Source organism: Nerophis lumbriciformis, linkage group LG14 (genome assembly GCF_033978685.3).
Source record: "Nerophis lumbriciformis linkage group LG14, RoL_Nlum_v2.1, whole genome shotgun sequence".
Lineage (NCBI taxonomy): Eukaryota > Metazoa > Chordata > Actinopteri > Syngnathiformes > Syngnathidae > Nerophis > Nerophis lumbriciformis.
Window position 1 is genome coordinate 45,814,578 of NC_084561.2, and position 13,269 is coordinate 45,827,846.

General features: G+C 36.8%; 1 protein-coding gene across 2 annotated transcripts in view; it reads right to left on the reverse strand.

Annotated features, from left to right (window-relative positions):
- Positions 1-3,297: 3,297 nt before the first annotated feature.
- Positions 3,298-13,269, reverse strand: part of prkacba (protein kinase, cAMP-dependent, catalytic, beta a) — a 62,456-nt gene continuing 52,484 nt past the window's right edge. For both annotated transcript variants that reach the window (XM_061975471.1, XM_061975470.1), the window contains exons 7-10: positions 9,963-10,058; positions 8,488-8,610; positions 8,255-8,419; positions 3,298-5,483 (exon numbers count right to left, since the gene is read on the reverse strand). In XM_061975471.1, the coding sequence (XP_061831455.1) occupies positions 5,358-5,483; positions 8,255-8,419; positions 8,488-8,610; positions 9,963-10,058 (510 nt within the window). In that variant the 3' untranslated portion in view covers positions 3,298-5,357. The remainder of the gene's footprint in view (positions 5,484-8,254; positions 8,420-8,487; positions 8,611-9,962; positions 10,059-13,269) is intronic.

The window sequence follows — 13,269 nt, forward strand, 5'->3', positions numbered from 1 at the left end:
TTTTTTCTGTCAAAAACTCGGGATTTTTTTCGTCAACAAGTCGGGATTTTTTCTGTCAACATTTCGGGATTTTTTTCCGTCCAAAAATCTGGATTTTTTTCTGTCAAAAAATCAGGATTTTTTTCTGTCAACAAATCTGGATTTTTTTTCTGTCAACATATCGGGATTTTTTCTGTCAACAAATCTGGATTTTTTCTGTCAACAAATCTGGATTTTTTTCTGTCAACAAATTGGGATTTTTTTCTGTCTAAAAGTCTGGATTTTTTCTGTCACAAACTCTGGATTTTTTCTGTCAAAAAGTCGGGATTTTTTCTGTCAAACGTATTTATTTTTTTTGTCACAAAGTCTGCATTTTTTCTGTCACAAAGTCTGGATTTTTTCTGTCAAAAACTCGGGATTTTTTCCGTCAACAAATCGGGATTTTTTTCTGTCAACAAAGCGGATTTTTTCTGTCAAAAAATCGGGATTTTTTTCGTCAACAAATCGGGATTTTTTTCCGTCAAAAAATCTGGATTTTTTTCTGTCAAAAAAATCTGGATTTTTTCTGTCAACAAATCTGGATTTTTTTCTGTCAATATATCGGGATTTTTTCTGTCAACAAATCTGGATTTTTTTCTGTCAACAAATCTGGATTTTTTTCTGTCAACAAATTGGGATTTTTTTTCTGTCTAAAAGTCTGGATTTTTTCTGTCACAAACTCTGGATTTTTTCTGTCAAAAAATCGGGATTTTTTCTGTCAAACTTAATTTTTTTTTTTGTCACAAAGTCTGCATTTTTTCTGTCACAAAGTCTGGATTTTTTCTGTCAAAAACTCGGGATTTTTTTCGTCAACAAGTCGGGATTTTTTCTGTCAACATTTCGGGATTTTTTTCCGTCCAAAAATCTGGATTTTTTTCTGTCAAAAAATCAGGATTTTTTTCTGTCAACAAATCTGGATTTTTTTTCTGTCAACATATCGGGATTTTTTCTGTCAACAAATCTGGATTTTTTCTGTCAACAAATCTGGATTTTTTTCTGTCAACAAATTGGGATTTTTTTCTGTCTAAAAGTCTGGATTTTTTCTGTCACAAACTCTGGATTTTTTCTGTCAAAAAGTCGGGATTTTTTCTGTCAAACGTATTTATTTTTTTTGTCACAAAGTCTGCATTTTTTCTGTCACAAAGTCTGGATTTTTTCTGTCAAAAACTCGGGATTTTTTCCGTCAACAAATCGGGATTTTTTTCTGTCAACAAAGCGGATTTTTTCTGTCAAAAAATCGGGATTTTTTTCGTCAACAAATCGGGATTTTTTTCTGTCAACAAATCGGGATTTTTTTCCGTCAAAAAATCTGGATTTTTTTCTGTCAAAAAATCTGGATTTTTTCTGTCAACAAATCTGGATTTTTTTCTGTCAACATATCGGCATTTTTTCTGTCAACAAATCTGGATTTTTTCCGTCAACAAATCTGGATTTTTTTCTGTCAACAAATTGGGATTTTTTTCTGTCTAAAAGTCTGGATTTTTTTCTGTCACAAACTCTGGATTTTTTCTGTCAAAAAGTCGGGATTTTTTCTGTCAAACTTATTTATTTTTTTTGTCACAAAGTCTGCATTTTTTCTGTCACAAAGTCTGGATTTTTTCTGTCAAAAACTCGGGATTTTTTTCGTCAACAAGTCGGGATTTTTTCTGTCAACATTTCGGGATTTTTGTCCGTCCAAAAATCAGGATTTTTTTCTGTAAAAAAAATCAGGATTTTTTCTGTCAAAAAATCTGGATTTTTTTCTGTCAACATATCGGGATTTTTTCTGTCAACAAATCTGGATTTTTTCTGTCAACAAATCTGGATTTTTTTTTCTGTCAACAAATTGGGATTTTTTTCTGTCTAAAAGTCTGGATTTTTTCTGTCACAAACTCTGGATGTTTTCTGTCAAAAAGTCAGGATTTTTTTCTGTCAAAATTATTATTTTTTTTGTCACAAAGTCTGCATTTTTTCTGTCACAAAGTCTGGATTTTTTCTGTCAAAAACTCGGGATTTTTTTTCGTCAACAAATCGGGATTTTTTTTCTGTCAACAAAGCGGATCTTTTCTGTCAAAAAATCGGGATTTTTTTCGTCAACAAATCGGGATTTTTTCTGTCAACAAGTCGGGATTTTTTTCTGTCAAAAAATTGTTTTTGTTTTTCTGTCAAAAAGTCTTGATTTTTTCTGTTAAAAAAATTGGGATTTTTTTCTGTCAAAATTTTAATATTTTTTCTGTCACAAAGTCTGGATTTGTTTCTGTCAAAAACTCTGGATTTTTTCTGTCAACAAGTCGGGATTTTTTCCGTCAAAAAATCGGGATTTTCTCTGTCAAAAATGTTTTATTTTTTCAGTCACAAAGTCTGGATTTTTTCTGTCAAAAACTCGGGATTTTTTCCGTCAACAAATCGGGATTTTTTTCTGTCAACAAAGCGGATTTTTTCTGTCAAAAAATCTGGATTTTTTTTCCGTCAACAAGTCGGGATTTTTTCTGTCAACAAATCGGGATTTTTTCCGTCAAAAAATCTGGATTTTTTCTGTCAAAAAATCTGGATTTATTTCCGTCAAAAAATCTGGATTTTTTTTCCGTCAAAAAATCTGGATTTTTTCTGTCAAAAAATTATTTTTGTTTTTTCTGTCAAAAAGTCTTGATTTTTTTCTGTTAAAAAAATTGGGATTTTTTCTGTCAAAATTTTAATTTTTTTTTTGTCACAAAGTCTGGATTTTTTTCTGTCAAAAACTCGGGATTTTTTCTGTCAACAAATTGGGATTTTTTCTGTCTAAAAGTCTGGATTTTTTTCTGTCACAAAATCTGGATTTTTTCTGTCACAAACTCTGGATTTTTTCTGTCAAAAAGTCGGGGGTTTTTCTGTCAAACTTATTTATTTTTTTTGTCACAAAGTCTGCATTTTTTCTGTCACAAAGTCTGGATTTTTTCTGTCAAAAACCCGGGATTTTTTCCGTCAACAAATCGGGATTTTCTTCTGTCAACAAAGCGGATTTTTTCTGTCAAAAAATTTGGATTTTTTTTCCGTCAACAAGTCGGGATTTTTTCTGTCAACAAATTGGGATTTTTTCCGTCAAAAAATCTGGATTTTTTCTGTCAAAAAATTGTTTTTGTTTTTTCTGTCAAAAAGTCTTGATTTTTTTCTGTTAAAAAAATTGGGATTTTTTCTGTCAAAATTTTAATTTTTTTTCTGTCACAAAGTCTGGATTTGTTTCTGTCAAAAACTCGGGATTTTTCCTGTCAACAAGTCGGGATTTTTTCCGTCAAAAAATCTGGATTTTCTCTGTCAAAAATGTTTTATTTTTTCTGTCAAAAAGTCGGGATTTTTTCTGTGATCAGCACGTTGATACTTCATGAGACATTTGAATCCTCGTCTGGTCAAACGTGTACAGGGCAAAACAAGAAGTGACTGAACGGTGATCTTGCAAACAACTTTTCCCCTGAACTCTGAAATCAGAATTTGTGAATGTCATTGTTGTGTTTGTCACTTTCTTAGAACGGTGGGCACAGATCAAGGCACAAACGATAAGGGAAGCACACTGCATTCACAGTCCAAGTCCACGGACAGCTTGCTGGCCTCAAGCTGCCACTCGTTTCCTGGTGTCACTTCAAACATCCTGCTACCGGGCGAGCCTCAAGGTATCCCAGTTAGTCTTGTTGATACAAGGCTGGAATTCTCACCAATTTCAATGAAGTTGAGGGACAGCAAAGGACTTTGGGATTGTAAAAAAAATGATGTCTTCTTGCCGCACCAAAACAAAACACGTACAGAGGAACCTCCATCTACGAAGCCAATTTGGTTCTTCAACGTGGTTTGCCGACAATGAAGCAGAGTTCCGCATAAGAATCAATGTAAACAAGACTCATTCTCTCGTGAGGAGCAGCTCATGAGAGTGGATTTGACTTTTTTCCAAATGTTTACTACTGCAGCAAAATGGTTGTTAAAGTTCAAGGTTTCTGTGATTTCTGGTCTTTTGTGAGGGCACCAAAGGGACCTGGCGGCGCATACAGAACAGTTCAGCTTGTCGTTGTAGCTTGTTGATAAATAGAAAGTTAATCCTTCACGCACTTATGTTTGTTTGATATACAGTAGAGCTGTTTGAAAGTACTAATCTCCACTAACTAACCCACTTTTGTCAAGACTGGAAGACATGATTCATGTTTACATTGTTTCTTACGGAGAGATTTACTTCACTCTGGGAACTTTTCCATTTACGAACCCTGTCCAGGAACCAATTAAGTTTGTAAATAGGTCATGGGGCTTTAGAATCCCCATCACTGACTGAACATACACTATATTGCCAAAAGTATTCGGCCACCCATCCAAATGATCAGAATCAGGTGTTCTAATCACTTGGCCCGGCCACAGGTGGAGGAGGAATTATGGTGCGGGGTTGTTTTTCAGGAGTTGGGCTTGGCTCCTTAGTTCCAGTGAAAGGAACTTTGAATGCTCCAGGATGCCAAAACATTTTGGACAATTCCATGCAGTTTGGAGCGGGCCCCTTCCTCTTCCAACATGACTGTGCACCAGTGCACAAAGCAAGGTCCATAAAGACATGGATGACAGAGTCTGGTGTGGATGAATTTGACTGGCCTGCACAGAGTCCTAACCTGAACCCAACAGAACACCTTTGGGATGAATTAGAACGGAGACTGAGAGCCAGGCCTTGTCCACCAACATCAGTGTGTGACCTCACCAATACGCTTTTGGAAGAATGGTGGAAAATTGCTATAAAGACACACTGCAACCTTGTGGACAGCCTTCCCAGAAGAGTTGAAGCTGTAATAGCTGCAAAAGGTCATATTGAATGGGATGGCACTTCAAGTTCATATGTGAGTCAAGGCAGGTGGTCAAATACTTTTGGCAATATAGTGTATTTTGCAGGGCACTGCTGAGGTGCCTTTGAGCAAAAGGTGACTCCAGTGTACTTCATGTTTGTATGTAATGATGCGTCATTTAGTGAAGGATACGACTGAGTGCGGACAACAATGACGTGGTGTTGAGTATCTCTGACCACCCGGAATCCAAAAACAGGTTAAAAAATGTCAAATTCAATAGACAAACCACGCTGCTAGCCACAACTGTTTTGGACAAAGCACCAGGACGTTGATTGACGCAGCGGAGAAAACAAGACGGAAGTGCAATGCTACTATCTTCAAGGACGGCCTCAGTTGGAACGCGAATGTTATTTGAAAAACAGGTGGAGAAAATAGGGGAGGGAAGAGGTTAGGTGGTGGTGGTGTGTGTGGGCTGGCTAAGGAGCTCCTTCACTTGTGCAACAAAAGAACAGAGCATTTGTTTTGGACACATGACAGTTCCGCCTTCACTCCCAGGAGAGGCCCTGCTGGAACTCGCTAGAAGTCAGCAAACTCCTTCGCACACTTTTCTGTCTGCGAGACACGAATGTCCTCCTCTTCGTAGTCGTCAAAGTTGCTTGTGTCTCCCGGTCCTCTGCACTTGGGTAAGAAGGGGGCTTCAACCTAAGAGTACAGTTTAAAAATGACTGTCAATTCCATTCCATTTTCCCTGCGCTTTGAACCCTGCGTTTCGCAAAACAGGGCGGCAACTTTATGGATTTTTCTTCGCTGACGGACCGTATTGCCAGCATAGGTTTTATGAAACACATGTAAAACCCTGAATTGGTGCGGTATTGTTTGTGCTTTGGCGCCATCTTGTGGACGAGTTCGCTCACTGCAGGTGTCGCCGGGTTAATGTCAACTGTGTTTCCTGTTGTTTCAAGCTTTAAATCGGAAGTAGAAGTGCCGTTTCCAATCCAATCCAATCCACTTTATTTATATAGCACATTTAAACAACAAAAATGTTTCCAAAGTGCTGCACAAAAATATTAAAAACAAGATTCAAATACTATCCTTAGCTCCACCAATGACTGAATGAAAACAAAACAAAATAAATAAATATAAAAATAACTTGGGATTTACTCTGTCATCAAATCGGGATTTTTTTCTGTCAAAAAATCTGGATTTTTTTCTGTCAACAAATCGGGATTTTTCTGTCAACAAATCTGGATTTTTTTCTGTCAACAAATCTGGATTTTTTTCTGTCAATAAATTTGGATTTTTTCGGTCAAAAAAATCGGGATTTTTTTTCTGTCAAAAAATTGGGATTATTTCTGTGAACAAATCGGGATTTTTTCTGTGAACAAATCAGGGTTTTTTTCTGTGAACAAATCTGGATTTTTTTCTGTCAACCAATCTGGATTTTTTTCTGTCAACAAATCTGGATTTTTTTTCTGTCAATAAATTTAGATTTTTTTTGTCAAAAAATCGGGATTTTTTTCTGTCAAAAAATTGGGATTTCATCCGTCAAAAATATTGGGATTTTTTTCTGTCAAAAAAAATCGGGATTTTTTCTGTAAAAAAAAAAATCGGGATTTTTTTCTGTAAAAAAATTGGGATTATTTCTGTCAACAAATCGGGATTTTTTTCTGTGAACAAATCAGTTTTTTTTTTTCTGTGAACAAATCAGGATTTTTTCTGTCAACAAATCGGGATTTTTTTTCTGTCAACAAATCGGGATTTTTTTCTGTCAATAAATTTGGATTTTTTTCTGTCAAAAAATCCAGATTTCTTGACAGAAAAAATCTGGATTTTTTCTGTCAAAAAATTGGGATTTCATCTGTCAAAGAAATTGGGATTTTTTCTGTCAAAAAAAATCGGGATTTTTTTCTGTCAAAAAATTGGGATTTTTTCGGTCAAAAAAATTGGGATTTCATCCGTCAAAAAAATTGGGATTTTTTCTGTCAAAAAAATTGGGATTTTTTTCTGTCAAAAAATTGGGATTATTTCTGTCAAAAAATCGGGATTTTTTCTGTCAACAAATCTGGATTTTTTTCTGTCAACAAATCTGGATTTTTTTCTGTCAATAAATTTGGATTTTTTTCGGTCAAAAAAATCGGGATTTTTTTTCTGTCAAAAAATTGGGATTATTTCTGTGAACAAATCGGAATTTTTTCTGTGAACAAATCAGGTTTTTTTTCTGTCAACAAATCGGGATTTTTTCTGTCAACAAATCTGGATTTTTTTCTGTCAACAAATCTGGATTTTTTTCTGTCAATAAATTTTGATTTTTTTCTGTCAAAAAATCGGGATTTTTTTCGGTCAAAAAATTGGGATTTCATCCGTCAAAAAAATTGGGATTTTTTCTGTCAAAAAAATTTTGATTTTTTTCTGTAAAAAAAATTGGGATTTTTTTTCTGTCAAAAAATTGGGATTACTTCTGTCAACAAATCGGGATTTTTTCTGTGAACAAATCAGTTGGTTTTTTTCTGTCATCAAATCGGGATTTTTTCTGTCAATAAATTTGGATTTTTTCTGTCAAAAAATCTGGATTTTTTCGGTCAAAAAATTGGGATTTCATCTGTCAAAGAAATTGGGATTTTTTTCTGTCAAAAAAAATCGGGATTTTTTTCTGTCAAAAAAAATCTGGATTTTTTTCTGTCAAAAAAAATCGGGATTTTTTCTGTCAAAAAAAAAATCGGGATTTTTTCTGTCAAAAAAAATCGGGATTTTTTTCTGTCAAAAAAAAAATCGGGATTTTTTCTGTCAAAAAAATCTGGATTTTTTTCTGTCAAAAAGTGGGGATTTTTTCTGTGATCAGCACGTTGATACTTCATGGGACCTTTGAATCCTCGTCTGGTGAGACATGTACAGGGCAAAACGAGAAGTGACTGAACGGTGATCTTGCAAACAACTTTTTTATATAGCGCATTCAAACAACAAAAATGTTTCCAAAGTGCTGCACAAAAATATTAAAAACAAGATTCAAATACTATCCTTAGCTCCACCAATGACTGAATGAAAACAAAATAAATAAATATGAAAACAATATAAAAATAAATTGGGATTTAATCTGTCAACAAATCGGGATTTTTTTCTGTCAACAAATCGGGATTTTTTCTGTCAAAAAGTCGGGATTTTTTCTGTATATAATATACGTGTTATCGTAATGTAATCAAGCTAGTGTCATTAGCATTAGCTAATAAGACCATTACTCCATGACTTCTGTTTTGTTTGATCAGCCGTTTTACTGCCGTGTTACAGACAACGTTTGGAAACAATTAAGTAAATAAAAGTTTACAGAATAGTTCTGTGTAAATAACTCATTTCACAACGTATTTATCTGTGACTTATGTGGCTAATATATGGAAAAATATGTTTTTTTCCCCAAATGTAGTGCGGCTTATATACTGGTGCACTCTATAGTCCGGGAAATATCAAGAAGACGGTCTTACCTTCCTCTCATAGATGGCTATCCAGTCCGTTGTGGAGAACCACTTGTGATTTTTGATGTCGTTTACGCCATTTTTTAGATTCCCAAACCTCTTGGTCAAGTCCACCTGTAGGAGGTTTCTCAGCAGATCTTTCAGGTCGGAGGTGAAGTGGGAGGGGAATCGTACCTACACACAAAACACCAGCTCATTTTCCACGGGAAGGTGGAAGGAGTCCAGTGTCAGCACGGCGGTACCTTGCCAGAAACGATCTTCTCGTAGATCTGTATGGGCTGATCAGCAAAGAACGGAGGGTAACCAGCAGCCATCTCATAGATGAGGACTCCGAGTGCCCACCAGTCCACAGCTTTGTTGTAGCCCTGGAAGAGGAAGCAAGTCTCTGAGTACTCACAAAACATAGGGGGGCCTCATTTACTAAGATCCAAACACCCCGCCCTACACAGCATGAGCAAAAATAAAAATAGCGTGTGATCTACTAAGACTGCGTGTGCAATTGTAAAGTGGTGCAGACCGCCTTATTTAAATGAGGATTTTGGGTGCACACCACGGTGACACTCATTTTCTGCACAGTCATGTTATCCTCCTCCTACCTGTGGTGTTTTGATACGTTTACAAACAAGAAGGAGACGTCTATAATCTGTCACACCTTTTCCGAATCGCAATCTAGATAACACGGACAAATACACGCTTAATTATGTTAAGTTAAAGTTAAGTACCAATGATTGTCACACGAAATTATTCTCTGCATTTGACCCATCACCATTGATCACCCCCTGGGAGGTGAGGGGAGCAGTGAGCAGCAGCGTCTGACCAGACTAGGATTCAAAGGTCCCATGAAGTATCAACGTGCTGATCACAGAAAAAATCCTGACTTTTTGACAGAAAAAATATAAAAAAAATTTAACGGAAAAAATTCCGACTTGTTGACAGAAAAAAAATCCCAATTTGTTGACAGAAAAAATCCCGACTTGTTGACAGAAAAAAATCCCGATTTGTAGACAGAAAAAATCCTGATTTGTTGACAGAAAAAATCCAGACTTTTTGACAGAAAAAAATCCCGAATTGTAGACAGAAAAAATCCCGATTTGTAGACAGTAAAAAAAAATCCAGATTTGTTGACAGAAAAAAATCCCAATTTGTTGACAGAAAAAAAATCCAGATTTTTTGACAGAAAAAAAATCCCGATTTGTTGACAGAAAAAATCCTGATTTGTTGACAGAAAAAAATCCCGATTTGTAGACATAAAAAAACCTCGATTTGTCGACAGAAAAAATCCCGATTTGTTGACAGAAAAAATCCCGACTTGTTGACAGAAAAAAATCCCGATTCTGCTCTCTTAACAGATGCAATCCTCTGCTCACAAGTTTAGTAGATCAGCTTCGTTGCACCTGTGTTAGGACGCGCAAACCTTTGGTAAATCAGGCCCTAAGTTGTTTACTGTGAAGGCTGCTTATGCTCAGTGTCCTGGAATATTTTGCACTACAAAGCCTGACGAGTCAAAAAAAAGTCCTCTTCTTCAAACCTTAAATCTACTCACAGGTACACCTACGTTTATATTTTGTCAACAAAAAGGGAAAACTCTGGTCATGTTTTCAACCAAGGATCATTTTTCATTACACCGGCCGTAGTTTCAGTTTCATTTTCAGGTAAATGCTAACATTTTGGAACGTCGGCCGCAGTGGAGCTGGTTTACTGAGTGAGTAGGACGTACCTTGCTGAGGATGATCTCTGGAGCCAGGTACTCAGGAGTCCCACACAATGTCCAAGTCCTGCCTTTTACCCTTTTAGCAAAGCCGAAGTCTGTGACCTGTGACATGCATGATGCTAATGAACCACAGTTGGGGACTTCATATTCATATGCACAAGTCAGCATTTACACTACCGTATTTTCCGCACTATTAGCCGCACCTAAAAACCACAAATTTACTCAAAAGCTGACAGTGCGGCTTATAACCCGGTGCGCTTTATATATGGATTAATATTAAGATTCATTTTCATAAAGTTTCGGTCTCGCAACTACGGTAAACAGCCGCCATCTTTTTTCCCCGTAGAAGAGGAAGTGCTTCTTCTTCTACGCAAGCAACCGCCAAGGTAAGCACCCGCCCCCATAGAACAGGAAGCGCTTCTTCTTCTACTGTAAGCAACCACCCGCCCGCGTAGAAGAAGAAGAAGAAGCGCGCGGATATTACGTTTCATTTCCTTTGTGTGTTTACATCTGTAAAGACCACAAAATGGCGACAGGTTTCCGGTTCATGAAAAGACGCAATCTCTCCATCCGCACACGGACTACTATTTCACAGCAACTGCCTAAAGACTTTCAAGAAAAGCTGGCTACTTTCCGTGCATATTGTAAAAACAAGATAGCTGAAAAAAAGATCCGGCCAGAGAACATTATCAACATGGACGAGGTTCCACTGACTTTTGATATTCCTGTGAACCGCACTGTGGATACAACGGGAGCACGTACGGTGAATATTCGCACCACAGGGAATGAGAAGTCATCCTTCACTGTGGTTCTAGCTTGCCATGCTAATGGCCAGAAACTTCCACCCATGGTGATATTCAAAAGGAAGACCTTGCCAAAAGAGACCTTTCCAGCCGGCGTCATCATAAAAGCTAACTCGAAGGGATGGATGGATGAAGAAAAGATGAGCGAGTGGTTAAGGTAAGTTTACGCGAAGAGACCGGGTGGCTTTTTTCACGCAGCTCCGTCCATGTTGATATACGACTCCATGCGCGCCCACATCACGCTGGTTTTTAATATATTATTAAAGTTTGACTGACCTATCTGACTGTTTTTTTTGACATTCCTTTAGCGCAGTTAGATGCGGCTTATAACACGGGGCGGCTTATAGGTGGACAAAGTTTTGAAATATGCCGTTCATTGAAGGCGCGGCTTATAACCCAGGGCGGCTTATGGTGCGGAAAATACGGTATATCCTGGCAAATAAGCACATCTTTGGTCCAAAATGTATCATTTTGGGGGGAAAACACACCTTTTCTTGCTTGTTCTCTCCAAAAAAGTAAGCGTTTTTTCCGCAGAAAGCATCTCAGTCACCTTAAATTGGTAATCATTTTAAGGTTTATCCCAGATTGCCAACATATCGGTCATTATGACATCATATCATTTGCATATTCTCTGATGATGCATCTATTATCTTTAAACAGGCTAAAATACAAATAAATACACATTTAAAACAAATATGTTATTGTTCATGAGTGTTAACATATATGTTTTCCTTTTTCTCTATTTTTCAATTGTTGCTGCTTGTTCAATCCAATCCAATCCACTTTATTTGTATAGCACATTTAAACAACAACAATGTTTCCAAAGTGCTGCACAACAATATTAAAAACAATATTCAAATATTATCCTTAGCTCCACCAATGACTGAATAAAAACAAAAAACAAAACAAATAAAATAAATATAAAACCAATATAAAAATAAATATGATTAAAAACGATTTTAAAGGGTAAACCCAATTAAAACAATAAATAGAAATCAACATTTAAAAAACAGAGGACCACACAACTCACGTCGTGTTAAAAGCCAGAGAATAAAAGTGGGTCTTGTACTTTTTTGAGAATTTCTGAAGTTTCTAGAAACGTTTTCAATCCTATTAGTGACCTTTTCTTTATTAAAAACGACTTGCAAGAAATCTAGCATCTTTTTCTGGTGTTATTATAGACCAGGGGTCCTCAAGTACAAATCTTGAAGGTCCACAATTTTTTTTTTTTTTAAACAGGCTGGGTCCGTTTATTATCGGTCAAGCTTATATAGTAGCAGGAGGTAGGTAGTTTAACATTTTCTTAAAATTAACAAAAATAAAATAAATATCCAATAAAATACATTAAATATTTTCTTTGAAACAAAAATAAATAAGAACTTTGAAAAAACGTGTCCTCTGCATTTGACCCATCCCTTGATCACCCCCTGGGAGGTGAGGGGAGCAGTGGGCAGCAGCGGCGCTGCGCCCGGGAATCATTTTTGGTGATTTAACCCCCAATTCCAAGCCTTGATGCTGAGTGCCAAGCAGGGAAGAATGCTGGTATGAGCTTTTAAACATAACCCGTTAACTGCTGCCAATCAAATGGTGAATAAGATACTCTTTAGGGTTCATATGTTTGTAAATCTGACTGTGATGAAGTCAGTGCCTCACCAGTCATCAACCTCACCGCACGTTACTGCTCTGTTGCTATTTGTTGTTGTGTCATAGATTTAACAAAAATCTTGCTTGATGTTTCATATGGCTTTTTCAGCCTCGTGATTTCTTTTTTTCTTAGCTCTGAATCATGAGGAAATGTCTCTTCAAATTCGCGGTGCTCTTTCAGATAGTGACGTTTCAGATTTTCACTTTTCACCAGAGCAACAGTAGTGTTGCATAGTAGACACATTGGTCTGGTACTTGCAGTAGGTAGGATGAAAACATATTGCTCTGTCCATTCTTCCTTGAAACGTCGGTTTTCCCTGTCCACCTTTCTTTTACCAGCCTGAGCCAACTTGGAGCATGCCATTGTGATTTGATTGACATTCAGTGACTGACGAGTGAACAGTTAGCGAAGTAGCGATACGAGACAACTGTGTGCCTGCAGCGAAAGGTTCCATGCACTGTGCACTGCACATGTGTATGACCCAGGTGGTAACAGCCTATCAGCGCGTCGTTGTGATAGAGATGACAACCCATACCCCGGAATCAGCCAATCAGAGTGGCATTCTCTCGCTCTCACTCCGTCTCTCTCTCTGAGAGAGAGACGGAGTGAGAGAGAGAGAGAGAGAGAGAGAGAGAGAGAGAGAGAGAGAGAGAGAGAGAGAGAGAGACGGAGTGAGTGAGACACGAGAAGTGTAAACGAAACGTGGAGATATTTGACTAAAAACAACAAAGAACGTTGACTTGCGCTAGCGATAACTCACAGATGAATACAATTATTACATTTTTTTATAATAATTATAATTATAATAATAAAAAATAAAAAACATTTTTTTTTTTTTTTTTTACTATAATTCGTGCTGGGTCCG